Below are 25,900 nucleotides of genomic sequence, written 5' to 3'. Positions count from 1 at the left end.
GAAATCTTTGAAAATAATCCTAATTGTGTCATAATAAAAATAAAATATGTGTGTTTTTTAACTAGTTTTATTAACTGAAATTAAATATACATGATTCATAATCTTTAGGGTATCCAAATACTGAATAGCCATGGACATATTTTATGGCTATTTCATGTCAGACAGTTTTTGTAGCTCTTTAGACAGGAAAAATAAGAACATTTGACTTTTCTAGTCCATACGACCTGTCTCAGTTCAGCAAAGTAAAAGTCAAGCTTGGTTAGTTAGCCGTTAAGATCAACCCAGAACCACCCGTAAACACATTTTCAAGCTGCTTTGACAGGTCACAATCCAGTCTTATCAGAATTGCATGTCTTGAATTTCTCATCAGCCAAATTTGGCTTGGGGGAACAGTTTGTTCACATATTTAAAAGGGATCGTTTCATCGCTTTTAAAACGTTTCCTTTTCAATCTCAGTCTAGAAACAAAGAAAAAAAGCCTAAGGGGGAAGAAATATTAACGTGGCCATTGGGAGAAGTTTTAACAGAGAGTAGCTGCCAAGACAGCGAACAGATAAACTTCCTATTCAGGAATTTAGGAGCACTCTGTGGCAAACCTAGTCTGCCTCTAATCCACCACATGACCGAATGACTAAAAAAATTAAAATAAAAATTCCAGCGTATTTAGGTTTTACCCTAACATAGCCGTCTGAGACACAGGCCATCATACCGCACAAGGTCTGTCTACATTCCATTTTCTCACGTAAACAATGTCAAATGTCAACTTTAACTATCACTGCACATGCGGCGGGTTGGAAGAGAAGTCAAAATGATGATATACAGAAACTGTGAATATACAAGTAGCTGCTGCAGCTAATTATTGTTGATGAAGTGCAAGGTGAAGAGCTGTCATTGCTTTATATCAGTTCAGCAGAAGTCAGACGTTATGCATAGATATGGTATAAAACGCAGTGAAACAACTCATTTTCCTATCTGAGAGACTTTATGCTCACCATCAAGAACCACAGTGTCAGTCAGGGGATTGCGGGTGTTTTTGGTGAGCATGAAGCTTGAAATGTTTACGCTGAACCTTTCTGAATTGCCAATAAGCAGCAACTAATCCATTCAGCATAGTCCTTATGTTATTTTTTCGACTGAGAAAGAACTTTTCTTTTTTCGTTTTTAATGAGCTACAAAGGCTCACTAGAAGCACCTTTTTCTCTTTATTTGCATAACTTTTAATTGAGATGATGTGTTAGGCATCCAAAGACTATGCTGTTTTTTAGCTACATGTATTTAATGTATTAACATTAACACCGCTGAGGTGTAAGACTTCATGTTTTTCAGCAAGCTTATATCTAAGACTGGATTATATGGTGCCTGCCTTCTGTATAATGACTGTTTTATATAGTTCCAAATTGACAAAGATTTCTGCTTACCATAGTCAAACTTAGCCACACAGAACCATTTAGGGCTGCCCAGGTTACCTTCAATGCACTCACATTCCTCTGCAACACAAAATCACAAATCCAACGAACACTATTAAACGATACTTTCTTGAGCCGATTTCGGGATAGGAACAGCTGCAGCTTTATCTGACTTGTTCCTCACCAGAGTGGTGCAGTGCAGAGAAAAGCTCCTCCACTCTGAAGAGTGCTGTCTCACTATTATCGCTGCCGTTCCCTGGGTTTCCGGCAGCAGCATAGAGGACCTCCACATCTGAGCTGTACAGCAGAGGTAGAATGAGTCAGAGCCAGGACCCCACTCAGGGTTAACACGAAACACAACGTCTACCTCCACTGTACGCATTGCTTCATCTCGATTCATTCATGCTAATAAGTACGGACAGGCGTTGGCTCTTACCCAGATACGCAGTCACCGGTGTAGGGGTCACAGCCCCCCGCGCAGTCGCACGGACGGCAGCCGTATTCATGAAACCCCCAGTATCCCCTTATGCACTTGTCACAGTGGGGGCCTTCCACGCCGGGCTTACAAGTGCATTTCCCGCTGCTGGGGTCACAGGGGGCGCCGCCGCCTGAGGGGACAGAGCCAACGGGGTGGCAGAAGCAGCCTGTGAAGCAGAGACAGGTGACAGAACAAGAGAAGTGCATGTTAACATCTCTGCAATGTCTGCGGGGGTTTGGTATACTACCAGCGTTACGTCCGAGAAAGTTACCGCTAAACTTAAAGAGGTGCGAGCAAACAAAACACAGAGCGAGGTGCTACGGCCGTTCACTGTCTTTAGCTGCGGCAGACAGGAGAAACAGGACTGATTCTCATTAGGGAGTCTCGGATGGAGGAGTTAAGTGTCTGGTTCAGAGCGATGGTCGGACAGAGTGGGAGACGGCTGGGTGGATTTGGGGCTTTGTCTGCAGCGGTACAGGCGCAGCCCCAGTCTGTTGTGGTTAAGAGAGAGGATCAGCAGAAAGGCGGAGCTCTTAATATACCAGTCCAACCCTCACCTACAGCGCAGAGTAAAAGTGTCTCTCCCCCTTTTGGGCTTCGTTTGTTTTTCCTTTTATGTCAGCCGGACCTTTTTCAGGTAATCAAACAAATGTTAACGCCAGGGGCGGTTCTGGACAGGGGCCAACAGGGGCCTGTGCCCCTGTAGAACTGTTCCTGGCCCCTGTTATGGCCCCTGTACTAAAAACATGATGGTAAATTTCTTAGGATGATAAATGCTGACAAAGATACAGTGACTGACTGGTCATTTGTATCAGTTGTATATTTTTTTTCGTTTGTTTTTACCCAATAATAAAATAACAAAATAATAAAAAAATAAATATTAAAAAAATAACAATAATTCAAAATTAAGCTGTTTCATGTTAAGCTCCCGCTGAATTGAGAGAAGATCAGGGATCTGCAACCTTCAGTTCCAGAGCCACAATTGGCTCTTTGGCTTAATATATTAAACAATGTAATGTTGACCTGTTAAGTTTTTTTCCCCCCCAATCTTTTTTTCTGTGCCCCTGTGAAAAAACACTGGTCCCACCCTGGCACCCCTGCTAAATTTGGTCTAGAACCCCCACGGCAAACACAGATAACCTGAATAAACGCGAAATGCAGGGATATTTCCATTTAGGGAAAACAAGCTAGTCAATATTATAAATAAAAATATAAATGCTCCCCTTGTAAAATCATGAAATTTAAAATGTCCTCTAAACCTAATCACTGCTTGTGGTTATTCTTCTTTACAGAATCGTTTTATTTCAACCACTTTGGATTTATTTTATTTTATTTTTTTAATGACCTGTGTAAGGTCATCCCAAAGCATCTCAACTAAATGTAACGTCAGACTTTGACAAAGCCAGTCCAACCTCTGTTATTTTTAAGCTCTTTAGTGATGCACTTGTTGATGTATTTCTGATCACTGCTCTCCAATTACTCTTGGAGGGGAGACAGTCCTGGGCGGGTTCGCCACTGGTCCGTGTTTTCTTCCTTTGTCCATAATTGCCTTAGAAATGGCGTTGTAACCCTTTCCAGACTGATGGATGTCCCTTTGTATATGTTCTTAAATGTCTTGAGATTGTGACATGTTGTGTTGCTTTTGAGATCTTTTAGTGTGCTTCATATTGTCCAACAGGTTTCATTTCAGCGTGTCCTTAATGGAACATGTCTGCCAGTAACCATGCCTGGGTGTCACCGGTAAACCTGAACTCATGATGGATGGAGCCAAGCCAGCAACTACTCAGAGCAGGGTGAAGAATAAATGTCTACTATCTTAAACATCTCAAGCTCCAAACTACACATTCGATAAAATCAAATACTAGACAACATATTTTCACACTTCACAAAACTTGGGTTTAATTTGGTACTGTTTTCTGAACAAAAGGCCACCTCTGTTGGCAAAGTGGGTTTAAGTACAGCGAGATTTGGTTTTGCTCTGAACTGCTCCCTCAACAAACAATATCAGTTTTAATAATAAATCCATGATTGCCTGTAAGGAAACTTCACTCATGCTCATGGTTTGCATGACAGTAATTCTAAAAGTAAAACCAACATTATTATTAATTTTTAGTAAATAAGAGTGAGAGGGTTTTAGAAAAATTGAGCCATTCATGTATTCTGGCAGAACATTACAGTCAGCGGCAGCAGTGGGTTTTCATATGGGCCATATGCCCAGGACAGCACAGTCTGAGGTCCGCTTTTATGCAAAAAAAGTTTGCCAGTTGTACTCCTAACTATTTTTCTTTTGCTTCAGTGCATGTTCAGTCATTAGAGAACAGCACTCCCTGGTGTTTGTACGGTGTAAGCAATGTAAGAAAAGATGCCTGTGCACCATGGCTGTCTAATGATGCTGAGGTTGTGTGGGCGCCATCTTGGATGGGTCTCTCACGTGCCCCCAGTGCATTTATTTGTACTGAGGAAGCTGTTTGGCCAACTAAAATAAATCATAACTCCCCGAGTTTTTACCCGGTTTTCACACAGTTTGGTTTGTTACAAACGGACGAGATGTAGTTATGATAAAGTATGCTGTTACACATATAAATAAACATGTTTTAATGCTGAAAAACATTGTTTAAACATATTTCATAAATGTATGATCTTTAACAGACATAACAATTTATGCATATTAATGTATAAACATGTGATTTCATACTGAAATAATTTGTTTTATGCTATTTAACAAAGACATCCATGTTATAGGGCATATAAATAAATATGTAAATAAATATGTGATTTCATACTGAAATAATTTGTTTTATGCTATTTAACAAAGACATCCATGTTATAGGGCATATAAATAAATATGTAAATAAATGCTTCAAGCTGAAATACTTTGTTTTATGCTCTTAAACAAAGAGACATGTGGTATTACAAATCAATACATGTATAAATTAATACAGTTTAGATTTTAATAAAGAAACAAGTTGGATTGTTCATTTAAATTTATTTCACTCTCTCACATGTCTTGAGCTTTCTCTACACACCAACAATAATTTCTTAATATTTCTGCATGCTGTGCATGTCCAAATGCATACAAATTTTTTTAAAGGCCTGGAAAAGTGTTCTTTAAAATTTCCAGGTCATTCCAGTGTCTTATATTACCATGCAGAGCTGGAGCTTAAGACACTTGAGAAATAACTTTTGCACAGCTTCTTGCATGTGTTGGTGCTCTGTAACTCCAGGGTACTTAATCTGGCAACATGATTCTGCCTTATTTAGTGAAATACGGCAATAACAGATTAATAAGCATAAAATTGTGGTCCATCTGTTGGGTTTCTGCATTGTTCTCACCAATTAAAACTCAGCTTCAGAACCAATCTCAGCCCAAAATGGTGATCTCTGCCGCCTGATCTACTTTCAATAATTATCGTAGGTTATTGCAACCATAGGCTGCAGAAAATACGAGTAAAGTTGCTCCCTCTGCGTTTACTTCCATTGGCTGCTGTGCCAGCCTTGAGTAGGACAGACCCATCCAAGATGGCGGCGATGCAGGATGAGCCGTCCACGTATACAATGTCTATGTTGCTGATCTAAAGCTTCCATGTCAGTACTAAATTAAAGAGCTAGTTTAGGGTTATAATTTTCAAAAGCATCTAAGCACGATCACATCATCCTAAGCTTAAAATACTTACAGGTATAGTTGGATACTCAATTAAATTTTACTTTTTGTAAAATACATGACTAGTATCAAACAGATTTCTATCTTTTTAGTTTGTAACATTTCTGATAAGTCACACCCTAAAAAGTCTTTTGTAAATGAAGAAGTTTGCCAAGGGCGGCATTCATACAAAAACGACCATTGGTTAGCCTGATTACATGATTTTTGTTGAGTGGAAAAAATTATAAAATATTAATCTAATGGTAAAAGTTATGAAGACGTACTATACCAATTTCTTGAATTGCTGAAATGTTTGAGTGTCTGTTGTTTGATATGGTGGAAAATAACAGTGGTATGGACCCTGCATTGAGAAGCAGTCAGCTTAAATCCTCAAATGAGAAGGTCTTCTTGATCCTCCAAACTGGGATCATTCTAGCCGTTGTCTACTGCAGGTAAGATACTGATTACTTATTCCTATTCCACATAGCCCTACTTAAATAACCAGTGTATTCTTATTTAGTAACAAACTGAAATAATGATGAACACAGACGCAACAAAAACAAGCATTAATGGAATCCCCATCTACTTGTACCAGTTGTATCTATATCCTCCAAATTTGTGACATCTTTCTCCCTCCAAACATGGTATGCTTGTTCCTGGAAAAAAAAAAAAGTGCTGCCGCATTCCTTCGGTGGGGGGGAGTGAGAGTAAGAATGGGAAAAATGTGCTCAGATGGAGCATGAGAAATTCCTCAGCTGTTGGACATTACATTCACGTTCCAAAACAGTGACGCAGTAATTTCAGGAAGGATAACAGCTATTAGAGCTTAAGATAAGCATGGGGTCATCCTGTCTCATCACTGATAAACCAGCGACGGATGCAAAATGCTCTTATCAGAGAGATCCAACCGGGAAATCAGATATAGCCAAAGCTGCAACTCTTAATTAGACTTTTCAGCTGGTATCCATTTATGGTGTGAGGCACACTCTGAATAAACTAATATTAAATGCTCTCACGTTTGCAGGAGTCTGGCGCGGTTTTCGGACGGCTCGGGTCCCTGTAGAAGCCCTTCTTACAGTTTTGACAGTGACGCCCCTCTGTGTTGTGGAGACAGTCGTTGCAAACACCTCCTCTCCGCCGTCCTGTAGCTAGCCACAGTCCTCGACTGAAGCGGCAGCTCCTGGCATGACCGCTACACTTGCATTCTACATTTAAACAGAAAATCACAATTAAAATAAAAAATATATATAGAGGTCAACTTACAGTGATCCTACTTATGTAACTTTTTCACATTTTGCCACTTTACAAACCTAAATGTACTTTATTACAAGTATCTGACAGATTTAGTCGTGAAATGGAAGTGGAAAAAGGTTAAAACCTTACAAAAGGTCATCGATTTGTGTTGAGCCCCCTTGACTCAGATGCTCTTCAATAAGACCCAATGTAACTAAGTGCCTGATTAGACTGAGTAAATAAACTAAACTTGTGTGTGATTAAATCTCTAAAAATACATTTATTTTATTAGGACTCAAAGATTTAAGAGATCATGATGTCAAACATAGTAATTCTTTAGCAGAGATGGGGAAGCTGATCAGAGACCACAAGCTTGAAAGAAAACCTGTTAGTGACTTCATAATACTTGGTTCAAAGTGTTACCTTACAGCAGCGAAATGGCCCTAAATGCATAACCTGGAATAGGTTCAATAAAAGCGAGGGTCCTAGTCAAAGTCCAGACATAAATCCGATTGAGAATCTGTTACCAAGAAGAATTTGCAAAAATATGTGCAAAGATAGTAGTAAATGGTAACTGCAATAGTCATTCCCTGTAATTGCAGGAAAAACATAGTTCTCCAAAAACTGACCACAAATGCACGCCGCACTTTTAAGATTTTTTTTTTTTTTTTTTTTTTTTTTTTTTTTTTTTTTTTTTAAATCATTTGAAAACTGTTCCTCATTTTCTTTCCACTTTAACAATTGTGTAGCACTTTGTCTTGGTCTTTGACATTAAATCCCATTTCAACACGTCGACGTTTATGACTGGGATGTAACAAAATATGAACAGGTTCAGGCAGCATGAACACTTTTGCAATCCAAAGCACGTGATGCATCGGTCTCTGTGATTTATGGCACCTAATTCATTTTCAGGACATGTCAACATGCAGTGGCCCCCCAATCTGCTTTTGACTTTCTCGCCTCATCACTCACTCTGGCATGCATGTGGTGTACCCATGATGCCGTTGGCCGCCTGCCATGGCAGGTCATTGTAGAGAGGAGCGCAGCGCTCGCAGTGGTCGCCGGCTGTGTTGTGTCTGCAAACACATTTGCCATGGACCTGCCGATGGAACACAATGAGCGAAAATTATTAGTGGGTAATGAGAACAGTGTCTAGAAATGAGGCCTTTGGAAGAAGCGGCGCAATCAGAATACATGTGCGCCTACTTCACTGCAAAAACGGAACTTAAAATAAGTAAAATGTTCTTAAAATTAGTGTATTTGTCCTTGATTTGAGCAGGTAAATAACATTATTTGCCAATGGAATAAGATTTTTGCACTTAAAATAGGAACAACTCATCTCCATCACCTTATTTCAAGTGCAGGATGTCTAATTATCTTATTTTGGGGGTCAAAATACTCATTCCATTGGCAAATAATCTTTTTACCTGCTCAAATCAAGGACAAATACACTAACTTTAAGAACATTTTACTTATTTCTAGATCCGTTTTTGCAGTGTTCATAGAGCTTTGCTTTAAATTTTAGAACAGCTGCCCTTCTTCTGCAGTGTTGCAACATTTAAGTGCACGCTAACACTGAATTTAAAAGGCAGCCTAACATGTCTAAACCCCTTCAGGTTTGTTGGCAATAAACCACTACTTTTATTCTCCTCCTACACAGCAGAGAATAAAATACCTGAGATTATAGGCTGTTAAAGTCTTAGGCTCGATGCTATAATTGAGGTTTCCACATCGTTAAATCCCTGTAATGGTAGGTAAAACAGTGGCTTGACATTAAGTCTTTACTTCATCTCCAGGCTCAGGCAGCACACACATATCGGCCCTGGAGCAGAGTCAGTGTCGGCTAAATCTAAACTCACCATGCTACTGGCCTTCTCCGGGCCTGGTCGATAGCCCTGAGCTGGCACGCAGTGATCGGCATGTCCGTTGCACAGGCAGCTGCCTTTGACAATGAAATCGTAGATAGCGTAGTGCTCCATTGGGAGAGCTGCAGCTCCACGACGTTTGGCCTGGCACGGGCACTGCTGTCTGCGCAAGAGACGAACTCTCAGGTTGGTGACGGCGAGCTGGTTCTGAGCGGCCAGTCCGTAGGGATCCACCGAGTGCCAAGGCGACAGGGCTCGATAGATTACCTGAAAGAATAAAGCAGAGGGACAGATGAAAACCTTTCTTACAAACTGCTTCAAGAAACTTTAAATAAGCGTGACCATAAAAAAGGAAATCGGGTCTCTTTTCTTGACCCATCAAATAAAAAAACATCCATCCGGTTTCGATTTTCTGCCCCCAAAATAGCGGCTGATATTTTTCTAAAAAAAAAATACTTAACAAGCTCCAATAGAAATATATACTTGCATGTCAGCAAATTAGAATATTTCTGAAATCAAATTCAAGTCAAAATGTATACCTCATCTTTATAGAGATTTGTTAAACTGTGAGTCCAACAAATCTTGGTGGTTATGGCTCACGGTAATTGAAAATCCAAAATGCAGTTCCTCAGAAAATTACGGTACAAGCCAGAAAAAACACTTTGCTTCAGCAGCTTGCTGTCCAGGGAGCTCAATCCAGCCTAGAGGGAAAGTTCAGTGGAAGGAAAAGGTGTGGTAGGGAAATATTCACAAGCAATATGGATAAGTATTGAAAGGGTTGAGAACCATAGGTCACTCGAGAGTGTTCCCAATGCATGCTGTAAGAGCTTGAGGAATGACCACCCACCGATGTGTCCAGGAAAAGGGCTACGACTGTCACATACCTTGTGCTAAGCCACCCCTGAGCCAGAGACAACTTCAGAAGTGTCTTACTTCGCAAAAGAAGACCGGACTGGTGCTCAGTGATCTTTTTTTTATGAAGTTTTTTTTTTTTTTAAACTTCAATCAGAAATCAAAGTCCCGGAAATTGAAGGAAGGGGTGGAGAGGCACGAAATCCAAGTTGCTTAGGGTCCAGTGAGACGTTTCTGCAGTGGGTGATAGTTGGCAGAGCCATGTCATCTGCTGTTGTTTGGTCGCTGTGTTTTCACAAGACCAAAGTCAGTGCAGCCGTCTAGCAGGATATTTCAGAGCGCTTTGTGCTTCCCTTTGCTTGGAAGCTGAACGGAGATGTTGCTCCGCATCACCTGTCCACGCTGCCTAAACTACCAATAACTAATTTAATGATCATGGTTCTTGATTGACTCCACAGTATGAAAATAGTTTTCATTGGTCTTATATAGACATTTCTGATTTTCTAAGAAACTGAAGTTTGGATTTTGATTAGCTCTGAGCCATGCAACTTCAGAATGAACAGAAACGGACATGTGAAACATGACTTTCCCTTTTTGAACTGAATGAATCAAACAAAACGAGCTTTTGACGACATACTTCTTTACTGAAGAACTTGTGTGTGTTACTTTTATGTTTCTAATACACAGCAAGATGGCAGATTTGAGCTGGGCTTGAGAAGATACTTTCCATCAATAAGCACACAGGGAATGAGGAGTGGAGTTGTGCCCACATCAGATGTAGGTGAAGCTCTTTGAAATATCAAGTAAATCTGTGCATGGGGGGAAGGGGGGACTGAATCAGCTCATAATATTGATGATGTCAGTCAGTATGATCCCATACTTGTTATGACCAGATCCCAATTGTGAAAATAAGCAGGCTAATAAATTCCCTTATTGAACCAAAACCCAACCACAAGCTCTGGGGTTCTCTGGAGTAAAACAAAGATTTAAATGTATGGTCCATGTGTAGTCATCTGCGTCCTGCTAGTGAATCAAACAGTGCTGTGACTCAGGTTTTAAATTGAATTAGATTTAATTAGTTTTTAGCACAACGCTGAATAGGCAACAATGCCAGTCTCTGGTTAGAGTTGGAAGGGACATAGTTCAAAAGACTTTCTGCTGTCGTTGGAGCAAAAGGGGGTTTTATAAAATATCAACATAGGGGGCTGAATGCCCATACATGTCATCTGGTTTAGAGTTTTGTCAAAAATGTTCAGTCATGAATTCCTTCTATTATACTTGGAAAAGAAAGGGAGACACATCACAGTGATGTGCTACTTTTTATCTATCAGATCACATTTTAATAGAATATGTTGCATTTTGTGGTTGTAACAAGACAAAATGTGCAAAGTTTCAAGGTCAATGAATACCTTTATGAGGCACTGCCTTAATGAAATCTATTTGGAGCATATGGGATTTTGAGAATGATTTAGTTAATTATTTTGAATGGCAAATCAAGTTTAGTAACCATCCATCCATCAAGAGTCCTCTGCTTATCTGAGATCTTGTTACAGGGCCAATGGGTCCAGGAGAGAAACCCAGACATCTCTCTCCCCAGCAGCATCCTCCAGCTCATTCTGGAGGATTCCAAGGCGTTCCCAGGCCAGACGGGATTTATGGTCCCTCCAGCAAGTTCTGAGTCTTCCCCAGGGTCTACTTCCAGTGGGATGTATCTGGAAAACCCCCAAAGAGAGGTGCCTAGGGGGCATCCTGATCAGATACCCAACACCACCTCAACTGACTCCTTTCGATGCGGAGAAGCAGCAGCTCTACTTTGAGCTCCCCCCAGATAACAGAGCTCCTCCCCCTATGTCTAATGCTGAGCCCAGCCATCCGCAAGAGGAAAATCATTTTGGCCACTTGCATCAAGATCTCTGTCTTTCGGTCATGATCCATATGGCTATAGGTGAGGGGCGTAGACGGACCGGTAGACTGACAGAACTTTGCTCTCTAGCTTAACTCTTTCTTCACTACAACAGACCAGAGCAGCGCAAGCGCAGCCCCAGACCATCTCCTGCTCCATCCTCCCATCACTTCTGAGCAAGACGCCAAACTCCTTCGCTTGAGGCAGAGACTGACCCCCAACCCAGAGAAACTAATAGCTGGTAAATAAATCTGACTGAGGGGGAATCTACCTTTTACAGCTTTACGACAAAAATATAAATTTGAGAATGTATATTTGAATGTATATGTATATGTAATGTCTGTGTGCAGTTGTTCACCATAACACGACTTTCAATAAGGGTCATCCCGTTTTTACAACTCTTCTGTCTCTTTATGCGCACATTTCCCTTTTTAGAAACATAAATAGGGGAAAAAATCTAATAATAGGTTTAGAAGTTGATAAATCTCATTGACGGCTCTTGTCTTTGTTGTTAGATGGCTTTTAACCAAAGTCAACTGGAGAATTTCGATATTTTGGTTGCATTTTGTTATTCGCTGTGTTTAATATCTCGTTGGCTTTGGCCCACTCCGGCTGCGTGTCTTGCCACAGAGACCCTCACCTCTCCTCTGGTGCAGGGCAAAGCTCCTGAGTATTTGGAGGTGCAGGTCGCCGCGTCTTCCCCGACAGGTAAACCCTCTGCGAGGCCGAACATCGTCTCACAGTCATGGGCAAAATATCTGATGGTCCTCCAGGTGCGTCCAAAGTCCTGGGAGCGCTCCAGCAGCATGGCAGCGGGGCGCGGGGAGCGGAACACCAGGATCAGGTGAGTGAAGAGGAACTTCGTCTCCAGGTCCAGCTGGAGCGTCTCCTCCTCCACCCCCTCAGCTGACTGCCACCAGGTATCCGGATGGCGGAAAGAGGAGTCGCTCATGGCCGCAGCCGGGTGCGCCTGGCCGGGCGCGGCGGCGTCGCAGCGGGCGCATTTAGCCGCAGAGCAGGACCGCTTGCCGCGGGGACGGGCGGACTGCTTAAAGAAGCAGAAGCGCTCCGAAGAGTTGGAGCCACAGACGGACTGCGTGCTGAGCACTCTGCCCAGAGCCAGGTTACCGATGCGGGGGTTGCAGGCTCGGTGGAAGCAGCGCCTCTGTGGACCTGCGTCCCTCACATTAGACGGTCCTGGTGAGAGAAAGAGGGGATATAAATACAGAGGGAGCGGATGCTGCATTTTATACAACAGCGAAAGAAAGAAAAAATGGATCTAAAAAGTTTGATCAACCAGTTAAAGTCTGTAACTCACCGGCTGACAGAGAGGAAGATGCCCACATCAAAATAAAAACTAAGAGAGCCCCCAGTCTCATCCTGTAGGAGCTGTGAACTTCCACCGACCGGGAAATAATCCTCTGCAGAGCATTTACGGGCTTGGTTTAGGGAAACAACGCATTAATTGCATGCCTCTAGCTGGTTTACACAAATAGTTTCTAAATATCGGCAGCATTTCGCCGCACTGAGCTCACGTCTATCTGGGGGAAGATGTCATCATCGTTAATCTTTATATTGCCTCAGAGCTCCGGAGGTCTTCATTCTCACGTCACGCCATCATCCCACGCACTTCAGGATACTCCGTGGAAAGTTTCATTGACACTGGGCACTTTAAGGACATTAGCTCCACCCTCCTCAGATCCCTCCTACTACACCTCTTATAATAAGACTTCAAATAAGAACTTAAGCACAACTGGTCAAGCAAAAAGTATTCACTCCACTTGATCTTGTCTATCACCTTACAAACACTTCAGGGAAACACTTATTGGGATAAGACTGGGATTCCCAAAGTGATTGTCGGATTGTAAGAGTACTTACAAAATACTACTTTATTCTCGTAAATTTACGACTTTATTCTCGTAATCCATCCGACAAAGGGGGTCGCCAGTCTCTGGCACTGTCATTTTGGAGGTCGCAGGCTGGAAGGTTTAGGGACCCCTGCACTAGACCAACGAAGAGAATGCAATACAATGTTTAACGCTTTGTGCATCTGACTAAGTACTTGTTGTTCTATCATCAGAAAATGGAAAGTGTGTTGCACAGCTTCAACTCTGCAAAGGCACAGATGTCCTCCTACACTGACAGGCCAACTGGGAAGAGCATTGGTGAGAAAAAAAACAGGCCAAGAGTCCCATGTTGACTCTGGAGGAGCTGCAGAGATCAACAGCTCAGGTGGGAGATCCTGTCCGATCGACAGTCCCATTTTGGGGTCATTTTCTGCAGTATTTATATTCAGTGGAAAAAAATATTCAATTGAAATTTTTGAGTAGAAGTTTGATCCTTCCACATAACACAGCACAATGCTAAAAACTGTCTTGTGATTATTTATTTTTTGGAGGATTGATATTGTCTTGTGGCTTTTTTGGAATGTATGCTAATTTCTACAAACACTATTATGACTTGTGTAATATTTACACTTATCAAATAAGGATTGGAATATCCTACAATAAATGCAGAATCTGTAAAGCACAGTCTGTAGAAAGTCCAAAACATAAAGTTTTAATGAGTTGTTTAGCTGTTTTTTTTTTTTTTTGTTTGTTTTTTGTTTTTTACAAGACCTAATATAAGACCACAATCTGAATGTGTCTGGAGTACAAAAGTAAGATTTAAATTTTTTAACACGTGTATATTTAGTCAGTAAATCAAAAACCCAAATTCTGACAGGTAACATGTTAAAAGAAGTGACATAGTTTTCAAATATAAATGTATACATGTACAAATATAAATTTAATAAAAATAAAAAGTTGAGGCGACACGTTTCAACAAAGACAAACCCGTGAGGACCTACTCTGACCTACTTATTTTTTTTGGATAAATCATGGTAAAACATTTCTACTGTCCTTTACAATATGAAGATGATGGGACAGGGGCAGGGGGTTGGGGGTTGCTCAGTCTGTTTTTCCACAACCATCCAGACCTGGAAAATTATTAAAGAAAATCACACACTTTTCGAGGCTCCACAGGAACCTGGTCCGGTCAGGTGAAAAAAACTTCCTGGCAAGCATGCAAAATGCCAACACAGCACATCAAACTGAACGCATTATCCCGATGGTGAAACATGGTGGGTGGCACCATCATGTTGCAGGGATATCTTTCCTCAGCAGGGACAGGGAAGATGATCAGAGTTGAATGGAAGATGGAAAGAGATAAATATAGGGCAATCCTGGAAGAAAACCTGTTGTTTTCATGGTATGGTTGAAAGAGCACCCAGGCGCAGAATGGGGTAAAAGGAAGATTTAATAATAATAGAAGAAACTTACAAAAGTAGTCACGAGTGGAACAACAGGTAGAACAAACTGGCGGTCAAACATCAGGGTAATACAGAATCCAGAGGAGAACAGCTGGACATCAGGTCTCTACCTGAAGAAGAAACCGGTGACGAGTAGACAAAACCAGGGAGCTTAAATACAAAGGGGGGCATATGGAGAAAGGTAAGGCAGTAACAGGTGAGAGCAATCAGAGCGGAGGACTGTAATGAAAAGGATCTGAAAAGAGAAAAACACGTGCAAGAAATCTAAGAAATAATGCTGTATGGGCTCACCCACAAAAGTATGAACTAAAATGGTAGCAGCCAGAAAACATCAAAAATTGCGAATAAACACAGATAAAAGGAATCCCAAAACTCAAACAAGTTAGGATGAGGACAATTGGAGGCTGCGGAAGACTTTAAACTGATGTGGAGATTCAGGGTGCCTTAACATAAATGCACACCACACTTTTCAGATTAATTGTTAAAAAATATATAAATAAAAACATTTAAATCTTGTGTGTTTTTCCTCCTCACATGAAATCCAAATATAGACTAATACATTGAGGTTTGTGGCTTAAAATGACAGAATGTGAGAAAGTTATACCTTTTAAAAGCATTGTATCATGTCTGTCCTGCCCCCCATGTTATTTAAAATAGTCTGTAACATTAGATAGAACAGTACGTTCCAGCACAACGCAGGACAACCTGCTGTAAAAAGAAGCTTCAGGACTGCTACTGGAGGTATAAAACATTAACTGAGACATGACGATTGCCTCCACATTCCTGAAACATATCATTAGGACTACCTGGCATTTATTAACCACGCCTCGTCTGCCTCCTCAGACAACCGCTCTGGATCTGGGGAGCTGCACAACCCTTGACCTGTTAATCACGCAGCTGCGCGCATGCTTTCTGGCTTATTTATTCATTTCAAAGTTGCTTCACCTGATTAAGTAAAAAAAAAAAAGAAAGAAGATTTATCAAAATAATTTATACAGTTTGAATTCAGAGCCTGGGTTTGTTCACACTGTGGTTTTATTAATCATAAACATAAGGCTTCATAAACATTCACATTCTTTTCCATCCAGGCCCTGACATTCCTGGCATTCTGCAACTCTCGTCACAGTGATCCTTCAATCCTGATCTTGGAGTTTTTCTAGATTTACATGGTACATTTCAGTGTTTCCCAGATCATTTGTCACACAGCAGACGTCTTTTTTTCTTCTTCTTCGTCTTTCTCAAATTCCAAGGAATCACAACAAAGACTGTCTCAGGAAGGATGTCCAATCTTGGCCGATCTGGGTTGTAATTCCCCTGGCTGAAAGAGAGCTGTACACATTACAAGCAACTTCCTTTACTCTCCTAATCTCCCGACAATTTTGTGTGTCCTTTTTTTTCCTGGTACAGTTTTCATTTACCCATATTAAGAAGACAAATTGCAAGGAGTTGAATATCACTGTTACAACTAAAGCAACAGCCAAAATGTATTAATAAAGATGGCATAGTTTTGTTGAACATCAATCAAATCAAACACCGAACTCTGCAACTCACCAATTAAAATGTTGTGAAATGTTTGATTTGATGTAATTTGATTTAGTGCAAAACATTTCAAAGAGATTCAGTAAAAAGTTGTTCAAGAACCTCTAAAGATATAACCAAATATATAATCAGAACCACTTTTTGACATTTTCTTTATATTAAGTGACATCTCTTTATATTTTTCAAACCGTTCTTAAGATATGACCTTGGCTGCTTTTAAAATTAGTTTTTTCATCAAATCAGTGTTGGATGATATCAGGAAGGGAGAAATTGATCCATATTTGAATTTTCTGCGATGAGGTCAGGAGAAAAGAAAAATGTGATTTTTTTTTTAAATACATGCGCCTAAGAAGCACAGCGGTGGCTCTGTAATGGTAAGGGATGCGCTTACATCACTGGTGTTGATTATCTTTTTTCTTAGCTTGTCAGGATTACAAAAATTTGTGTCCACAGTTTTCCGTCAGAATACATCTAGGTGACTACATGTCCATTTTTACACTTGAGAATTACCCCAAACACACATGGACTAACAATGCATGATACAACATTGTTAGCCTTGCTGTCTCCAAAAACCTCAATCTTGGCTGTATTTAAGAAATGTCAACTACCACGGGAGGCTGCTTCAAACCACCCTAAGTAGCATAGTTAATTCAGTTAATATTGTACTAAAACCAGGCATGTTATTGTGAGCCATTAAATTTCAGAAAGGAAAGTTCAGTCAGTAACAGAAAATTCTAACATGGGATGTTTCTATTATGATCTCTGTAGCTTCTCTAGGGTTTCCCTGCACCAGGCATTAGCAGTCCAGTTGCAGTGGTCTCCTCATGCGATGCCTCAATGAGATGTCAGACATGGGTCCTACTGGCCAGCTTTATTTCCAGACTGTAAAAGGCGATGGTTCCCTCCCCTTCCACGTGGCCTTGTCACCCTGAACCGTCAGCTCTCTGAACCCTAGCGGGTAATCTGTCTGCACTTTTGCAGAAGCTAGACAAAAAGCCAGACACGCTACATCCAGAGAAGAATACCGACACAACCACAGGCCGAGTATCAGAGCTTTCTTCTTCTCATCCCATTTTATGATGCTTATCGTTAGCAGCTGTCGCCCTGATGTCAGTATAACATTAACTCTGCCAGCCATAAAATGCCATATTGTTTCGGATAGATAATTTAAACCTAGTCTTCTTTTTTAGGTAAACAGAAATACAACTCTCCCTATCATGCAGCTTCAGCGATAATGCTTGAAGTCAATTATATTATACACTTCCTGTCAAGTACATCCTATCGTTTAATTTCATCTTTCAACCTTACTGTTCACTAAAGAGGAACAGATGACTGGGCAGGAGGCTGATTTCACTTCAGAGAAAGTGAGGCTTTAACAGTTTTTCAGCCATTTGCAACTTCATCCATACGTCACAAATTATCTGTCATTGTGGAGGTCCTGCAGATTGCTGAAGGGCCTGTGTCATGTGGTCTTATGGAAGACATTGATATTAATGGTAAAATATAATTTCCTACTAATAACAGTGGAATTTGTGTCATTCAGTTCTTTGCTACAAACTAAGTGCAACACAAAACTTTAATCTGTTCTTTGAAATACTCCCAGAAATGTTTGCAGAAACAGAAATGAAAGTAAAGTAATTTAAAAGGATTTGGGTTTTTTTTTTAGGAATTAATCTGTTGCTTTAATTATTTTTTTGAAGATTTGAACAAAAGTAGAATTTCTCAAAATAAAATTCCCTTAATAATGGGAGCAACACAGCTTGGTGTTTAGCACTATTGTTCTACAGCAAAACATTTGTGACCTCCAATCCCAGGCGATGCCTTTGTGCATAGTGTTTGCACCATCCCCGGTTCACAACAACGTCTTCTACTGGTACTGCTGTACAGTTCAGAAATAAATTATACATTTATTATAATTTATAATTTTTTATATTAGTAAATTGTTAATAACTCAAATTTTTTATGTTTTGGTTTGTGAATGTGTGATAAAGCTTGAAAGCCTCACATCAAAAGGCTGGTTTCCATATCAAGTAAACAAAGGGCGAGAGGCAAGGTGCACCTTGGACAGGTTGCGGATGAATTTGGTTGTGTCCAAATTCATCTAGAAATTGAGTTTGTATGTCTTATCAGCGTAACACATAACATCAAGTAGTTCTGATCATTTAATTCTGGTGTGTCTTTCATAGAAAAACAACAACAAAAAAATGCCCCGTATGTCACTACTGTACACACAGAGCATGACCGACTCTATACAGCCACGTCTAAATACATTATAACCCGTCTTGCAGCTGTTAATCATGAAAGTCATTTAAACTGTTTCAATGCACAGCTCTACAGTGTTACTTAAATGTTATTTAAACACATAATTTACTTGTTTGCCTCAAAATTCATCCCAGCTTTATGACAGGTGCCAGTACTGCAGGTAAAAATAATGTTTTTGTTGTGTAGGTGTCATGAAAGCACGTGTTTTTGATTGTTTTGTTGTTGCTGTTGTTTTGGTGGATGATTATGACACATTACAAGCACTATAATGATTATATTAACTTACGATACACAGCCCTACATACCATCCTAAATTTTAAGGGTCTTCTTGTTATCTTAATGTTACAGGTGGAAGAAAAAAAAAAGGTCCCCAAGTTGAAATGTTTCAAAAACAGTTTTATATCGCCACCTAGTGGTTATATAAGGCAGCCTTTTAACCGTGATGCCCCAGATGCACATATCTGCGAGTTCCCTGTGTGACTCACAAAGAAAGCCCAAAAAGCTGTGTAAATATAAATCGGTGTAAGAAATGATAGTTTACATAGCTCTAGACAAACAAATGTTAGACAAGACAAAAGTTCAGGAATCACAAAACATTTTTCATAGTCAAATTTTCCATCCTTACTCGAGTTAGAAAGCTATACAACATTTATTGTTACGTTTTTCCTGCCTTCGGACTGGGTAGATCACACACGATAATTAAAATCCCCCGTTAAATAAGCATAGACAGGAAAAAGTGTTGCCAAATTGGTCGGATTGCTTTAGTGCTGTTGTGTGCTAATGGTGTGCTCTTTATTATGTGTTATAGTTCTACTCTTTTAACATGAGTTTGAGAGAGGTTGTGAATGGGGCTGTTTTTGAGGGAGGAGGCGCTGTTGGCCGCTTGCGTTTCATTTACTGGGTTCATCGGACGCGCGCCAGCCAAATTCACCGGAGCAGAAGCTAGCTTTAGTTAGCTTCCGGCTAGATACTGTTCACCGACTAAGATTTATGGATAAGCTTGTCTTATGGGTTTAGCGTTTACGATACACCTAACAAAATATACATAAAAGCATGAATATGGCGATGTATTTGAGAGTGTGTTGCAGCGTCCCTTCGATAGCTCAGTTGGTAGAGCGGAGGACTGTAGCGGCAAACAGCTGATATCCTTAGGTCGCTGGTTCGAATCCGGCTCGAAGGAGACCAATTTTTTTTTTTTTTCTGACTCCATGCACCTGAGGAGCGCAGGACTGCGTATGGTGACCAATAGCCACCGGGAGTCCATTTTTCCCTAGCTAATCAGACGCGCGGGTCAATCTTTTGGCGGCCAATCGTAGGGCGAGGTCAATATTTTGGCGGCCAATCGTAGGGCGAGGTCAATCCCAGTTTAACTGAACTAGACACAGGGGAACTATCGTCCGTATAAAATGGGGAAGAATTGCGGGGGAGGGGGAGAAGTACCCTGAACGCGGGTTCGAATCCCGCTGTGGTACACTTTTGTTGCCACTAAAACAGCTTAATTTGTTGGCTTTTAACACATAAATTAGCCTTCTGTAATTTGTGGAGCGTTTTTAAAAATTTAAGCTAAATTTTACAACCTCACAAAGTGACACACAATCATTGATCTATAGACTGATAAAATAATGTAATCTAAACATGATTTCTTTTTTGGACTCAATTAGTTAACCAGGCAGGAGACACATAACATAACTCTTGAATGTATACCAAAAATAAGCACTTTTGGGCACAAAGTCTTGCCAATTAACTCTGTATTTAGGACCCAGTTTTATCAAACAGGAAATTTCAGCAAAAATCAATGTCCATTTCTTGCACTGGTTATCTCAATTTAATCAAATGTAGAGTATGCTGCAATCTATTAGGATTTATGGGCGTACTGGATGAATTTTTGCTCTAGAGCAAATTACAGTCATTATCAGGAAATATCTAAACAAAGAGGCCAATGAAATGAGTTATTGTATTTTTTTCTTTTATTTAAAACAATTCAATGTATACACAAACACCCCGTAACATTCTTATATATACATAAAATATATAAATAAATTACGTATATACACATAGTGTATAGACATTATATAATTAGTGTATAGACAATTATAGCATATATATATATATATATATATATATATATATATATATATATATACAGTGTATAGACATAACAATTATGTAAGTAGTTTATAAACATAATATATAGTGTATAGACATAACAATTATATAGCATGTAGACATAATGTCCTAGTGTATAGCCATATTAATATAATATAATTAGTATAAAGACATAATATCTAAAGTATATATACAATAAATAATATATAATAAATGTATGTATGCATAATAATTAAATAAAAATACAAAAATCTTAAAAAAACACTGTGAAAAAGCTTCACTCCTTTATCTTCTGATCTGTCTGAGCCACTGCTCTTTGGTTAGTGTCTCTGTGTTTGGGCAGTAAATCCTGCCTTTGTATTGGCTATGGCCGGTCTCTGTGGTGCGTGGCTCATCGCATTTAGTGCATCGGTTGGATGTGACTGTTCTTCTGTATTGGCGCTTCTCTTTTTGGGCTGTGTTTTGGGTTTGTGTAGGAGATGTAGGGGTTCCCTGAAAATATGTTGGGCATATAACGTTTGGTGCAGTGGGGGAGGGCAGCAGAAGTCGTGGCAAATTGCTAGCTGCTGCAGCGGTTGGTGGTATTGGAGTGGCATGTAAAAATTATTTTGGTTAGGTGCAGGCGGGTTTTGGTTGAATATGGTCTGATTTGGTCTTATTTACAGTTACAAGTTGGAGGGTTGTGTCTTTCATAATAATGCCGTTATTCAAAAATTAGCTGTTGAATCTTTTTGTAATCATTTAGAATTAATGACCATCTTGAAAAGGTTTTGATTTCCAATTTTTTTGGGACTACTATGAATGTTGCACAACCTGATAAAAACCATCTCAACTAGGCGGCTACAATCTGGCCATTGAGCAGCAGAACCAAAAGAACCAAGAACATGCCTTTTTGTGCTCTCAACGCCTGCATAAACAGCCTTTTTTTGGGGGCGGTGGGGGGGGACCTAAATCGACCTGTAAGCTGTCGTTTCTGGTGTCGTGCAGCATACACAGTCCGGTCTTTATCATATTTGTCCAAGTTTTGCCAAAGACCCACAATGGTGGCGGCCTGCTGGTTTGCGATTGTTAGGCCTTTTTCATTTCTTAGTTCCACCAGGTACTCTGCAAGCTCATCCACCCGATCCAGTCCTGTCCTACTGTGTTCATCGACAGCCTGTGGAGAAAAACTGCATCAAGTATCTCAAAAAGATAAACCATGAACAATTTTCAAAACACACTGATATTTTAACTTACAATTTGTTCAGAAGTAGTTAGCCCAGGTAACCCGAATGAAACAGTAGCCTGGGGCACAGCAGAAGACGGAGGCAGGAGCTCAGGCAGGAAAAGAGATCCTACTGGATGTGTCCAAAAGCATATCTGCTAGTGTGACCTCCATACAGTCAAGTTCCTCAAGCCCTCATCAGCCTCCACTGGCTGTTGCATTTCTATTTGCTCCAGCAATGTCTCTGCCTCCTCAGAATCTGGTGCCATATCCTGTAGTGGTTTGTCTCTCTGCCTCAGTAGGTACTGCACTCCAATCAGTTCACCTGAAATTGCATAACCCAATTTTGGATTACAAAAAAAAAATTAAATACAGGACAATGAGCATGATACTTTGTGTTGAAACCTGTATATTTGCAGGTGGTGTAAAAGAAGGGAGCAGCTTCTTACCAAAAACTCTCTCGTAATCGATGTTGAACACTATGAACCAGTTCACCAGAGTAGGTGCGTTAACCAGAGGTTTCTGCCTCCACAGCAGCAGCCGCCCTGTTGTGGTTCCAGCGATGTAGCCCATCCAAAGGTAGATCTGGAAGTTCAAGGTGTTGGCACTGTTTCCTTGAATAAATACCAATCATTAGCACAGGAAAAAACAAGCATTTGTTGTAACTTAAGGAGCATTATTAAACTGGATTTACCTGGAATGAACCGCTTTAAATGGCAGTGGAAAGACTCCAAAGATGTTGACCCTCTGGCACAGCGCAGGGTCTGCAGCTCGACCCGTCCCTTCTTGATGGTTAATCAGCTGATCCAACAGCTGGATGGTTTCGCTCTTCTCCTCCTGCAGTGTAGCTCTAACTCTTGTTTTCTTTTGTGTTTGGATTTGCCGATCCAGCTGCCTCTCAGTCAGAGCTGTCCAACCATGACCTATAAGCTGTGCCCTCTTTGCCTCACTCAGTTTGTTTTCAAAGCTTTTTTTCTGGATTGATCATGACCCGGATGACCGAGAATCTTCACCAGCATATCAATTGTAGATGAAAAACATCTTACCTTAGGAAGATGATACCCACACAAACACTTTTGTGGTTGGGATAAAAGTGTCTGCTGGCCTCTCAGCTGTAGTGGACACTTTTTCTGTCATATTCTGGGTTTTGTTTTGGTTTGTTTTTTAATCAGTTAGGCCTCTCTCCTGCCTCAGTTTTTGGTTTCTGTCTTGTTTGGATTCTTTTATAGCTTGTGTACGGTTGTAGTTTTTCCTGTCATGAGTTTTTCTCTTAGTGGTCTCTATTCTGTACTTTGTCATGGTTCTTATCCTAGTATTAGTTCTAGTTTGCGTTATATGCTTGTGTTCTGTTCAGTCCTTCTTAGCTTCACTTCCCTTCCTTTGATTACTTCTTCTTCTTCTTCTTTTCTATTATGGTGGGTCACAAGCAACTTTAAGGTGCATACCGCCACCTACTGTACATGAGTGTGTAGTAGTGTTACTTCACATCTATTAGATTCTATTTTTTAATTTTTGTATTCTTAAGATAAATAAACAATGCTTATCCTTAATTTATGAATATCTGTTTATGTTTCCTTTATTTCCTAATATACCTTTAGATTCCATTCATGCCCTATACTTTCTAACTATTCTCTTTAATTCTTCCCTTTCAAGTTTATATGACTTACAGTTCATCAGTATGTGTTCTACATTTTCTTTTTCTCCACATCTCTCACATTTATCACTATTTTTCCTTCCTATTAAATAAAGCATGTCATTTAATTAGGTATGACCTATTCTTAATCTACTAATTATTATTTCTTCTCTTCTGTTTCTTTCATTAATGCTTCAAATTTGAACTGACTTTGAACTTCATATAATCTTCTCCCTTTCTTATCTTCATTCCATATTTTTTGCCATTCCTCCATTTCTTTACTTTTAATAAGTGATTTCCCTTCTCCTTTCCCAAAAGGAATTGAAAATTGCTGTTCCTGCCTGCCTGCCCAACTGGACTTTTTGGATTTCTGCCATTTTTTTGTTGCAACAGGATTTTGGGTTTTGATTTCTGTATTAAAGATCCTTCTTTTTAAAGAAACCTCTGCTGTCTGGCTGAGTTCTGGGTCCGCTTGCTCTGATCATTACACTTTTCTATCAATAAACAAGAGGCACAAGCTGAATTTGACTACTAATTGTATTCTTTGTCATAATACATTATAATTTCTTGTTTTATGCTCAATCTATGTGATTCACAGTTTGTCAACTATTTTGCAACTGAAGTAAAAAAATTATTATTTTCAATCAAAATGCTGGAAATGCACACTTTACGTTCACGTATCTGCTGAATAGTGTGCGACCGTTTGGTGTTGGTTGGCCTCATTAGCTCATTGATGGATCGATGTGACTACTTTTCTGTTCAATAAATTAACATTATTAGTGAGCCTTTATTGTAATTTGATGGTATAAATGTATTGCAATATTCAATAGCCTATCACGGGACTGGTCCAATCTTTTGGAGCTGAATCTCAACTCTCCTCCTGCCGCCACAGTACCGTCAGATTGATGTTGAAGGCAAGGCAAGGCAAGGCAAATTTATTTATATAGCACAATTCAGTACAGAGACAATGCAAAGGCTTTACATGATTAAAAATATAGGTATAAAAGCAAGTAGGGATAAGTAGAAATGTAAGAAACAAAAAAGAACATTTGAAAACAGTAAAACAGTTTAACTTGAACATTCAAAGGCAATTCTAAACAAATGTGTTTTTAATCTCGATTTAAAGGAACTCAGGCTTTCAGCACTTTTACAGTTTTCTGGAAGTTTGTTCCAGATAAGTGGAGCATAGGAACTAAATGCTGCTTCTCCTTGTTTAGTTCTGGTTCTAGGTATGCAGAGTAGGCTGGAGCCAAAAGACCTTAGTGGTCTGGAGGGTTTATACGCTGATAACAAGTCTGTGATGAATTTAGGTGCTAAGCCATTTAGGGATTTATAGACTAACAGAAGTATTTTAAATGATATTCTCTGAGATACAGGGAGCCAGTGTAAGAACTTTAGAACTGGGGTGATGTGCTCTACTTTCTTAGTCTTAGTGAGGACGCTGGTAGCAGCGTTCTGGATCAGCTGCAGCTGTCTGATCCACTTTTTAGGCAGACCTGTGAAAACACCGTTGCAGTAATCAATTCGACTAAAAATAAACGCATGGATTAGTTTTTCCAGATCCTGCTGAAAAATTAGTCCTTTAATCCTGGAAATGTTCTTCAGGTGATAAAAAGCCGACCTTGTAACTGTCTTTAGATGCTTTTGAAGGTTCAGGTCTGAGTCCATCACTACCCCCGGTTTGGGCCTGATCAGTGGTTCCTAGCTGAAGCGACTGAAGCTGTGTGCTAACTTTTGATCTCTCCTCTATTGGTCCAAAAATTATTACTTCTACTTCTTGAAGGTTTGCTGTCCTGAGTCCAGAGTGTGTCGTAGGTGAACTGTTCGATTTCGGGTAATGTAAGTAAGGTCTACTGTTGAATATTCAGTTATTTTTATCATATACGAATCAGTTAGGAAGTTTATATAATCTCTGATGCTTCTGTTATTTGATCCAAGTCCTCTCCGTGAGGATGACACGGCACATCCCACACGGTGGAGCCGAAGCAGCCAGGTCAGGCTGTGTTCTCTGTCATTCACATTGAGCCCACATGGGGTGGAGCCCCAGCTATCTTGGGGCTTCTTCTCATCTTTTCGCTGGAGCGACTGAGCACTACTTTTAGCTACATCATTTCATATCTTCAGTTTAACTGGAGGTTTGGGGTTGGGGCCAGCAGAACAAAGGGCTCACCCAGAGCACCGTTCATGTCAGACCTTTCACTGTTTAATGATTAAAAATTTTAAATTAACTAGAACTGTGCTAAGCAAAGCAGGGCAAAAACTAATGGTTTTTATTGTGTCCTCCTGTTTTGCTGCTCACAGTAAGGAGGACGGGGAAGGAAGAGGTAACGCAATCACCGACACTGTTGCAAAAGGAACTATAGCAAATCGCAGCATCTTGAAGTCACTAGACACCATATTCGCCATGTACCTGCCAACATGGTATTGGGAGGCATGCCAGAAAAAAAAAAAAAAAACGTCTCTGTCGTAT

The 25,900-nt window shown here is 40.1% G+C and overlaps 1 protein-coding gene and 1 non-coding gene across 2 annotated transcripts in view; one reads left to right on the top strand and one right to left on the bottom strand.

The window, feature by feature from the left end:
• Positions 1–25,900, bottom strand: part of LOC105938617 (netrin-4) — a gene marked incomplete in the record, with an annotated part of 34,794 nt that overhangs the window by 2,500 nt on the left and 6,394 nt on the right. The window contains 7 exon segments of the mRNA XM_036147746.1: positions 1,418–1,486; positions 1,590–1,702; positions 1,842–2,049; positions 6,540–6,728; positions 7,729–7,855; positions 8,616–8,888; positions 12,017–12,458. Of these exon segments, the coding sequence (XP_036003639.1) occupies positions 1,418–1,486; positions 1,590–1,702; positions 1,842–2,049; positions 6,540–6,728; positions 7,729–7,855; positions 8,616–8,888; positions 12,017–12,458 (1,421 nt within the window).
• trnay-gua lies at positions 19,580–19,667 on the top strand. The gene is given in 2 exon segments: positions 19,580–19,616; positions 19,632–19,667. It is a non-coding gene; the product is annotated as a tRNA-Tyr (tRNA).

Source organism: Fundulus heteroclitus, chromosome 2 (genome assembly GCF_011125445.2).
Source record: "Fundulus heteroclitus isolate FHET01 chromosome 2, MU-UCD_Fhet_4.1, whole genome shotgun sequence".
Taxonomy (NCBI): domain Eukaryota; kingdom Metazoa; phylum Chordata; class Actinopteri; order Cyprinodontiformes; family Fundulidae; genus Fundulus; species Fundulus heteroclitus.
Note: the sequence above shows the minus strand (reverse complement) of the source record. Positions and strands in the feature narration are given on the sequence as shown.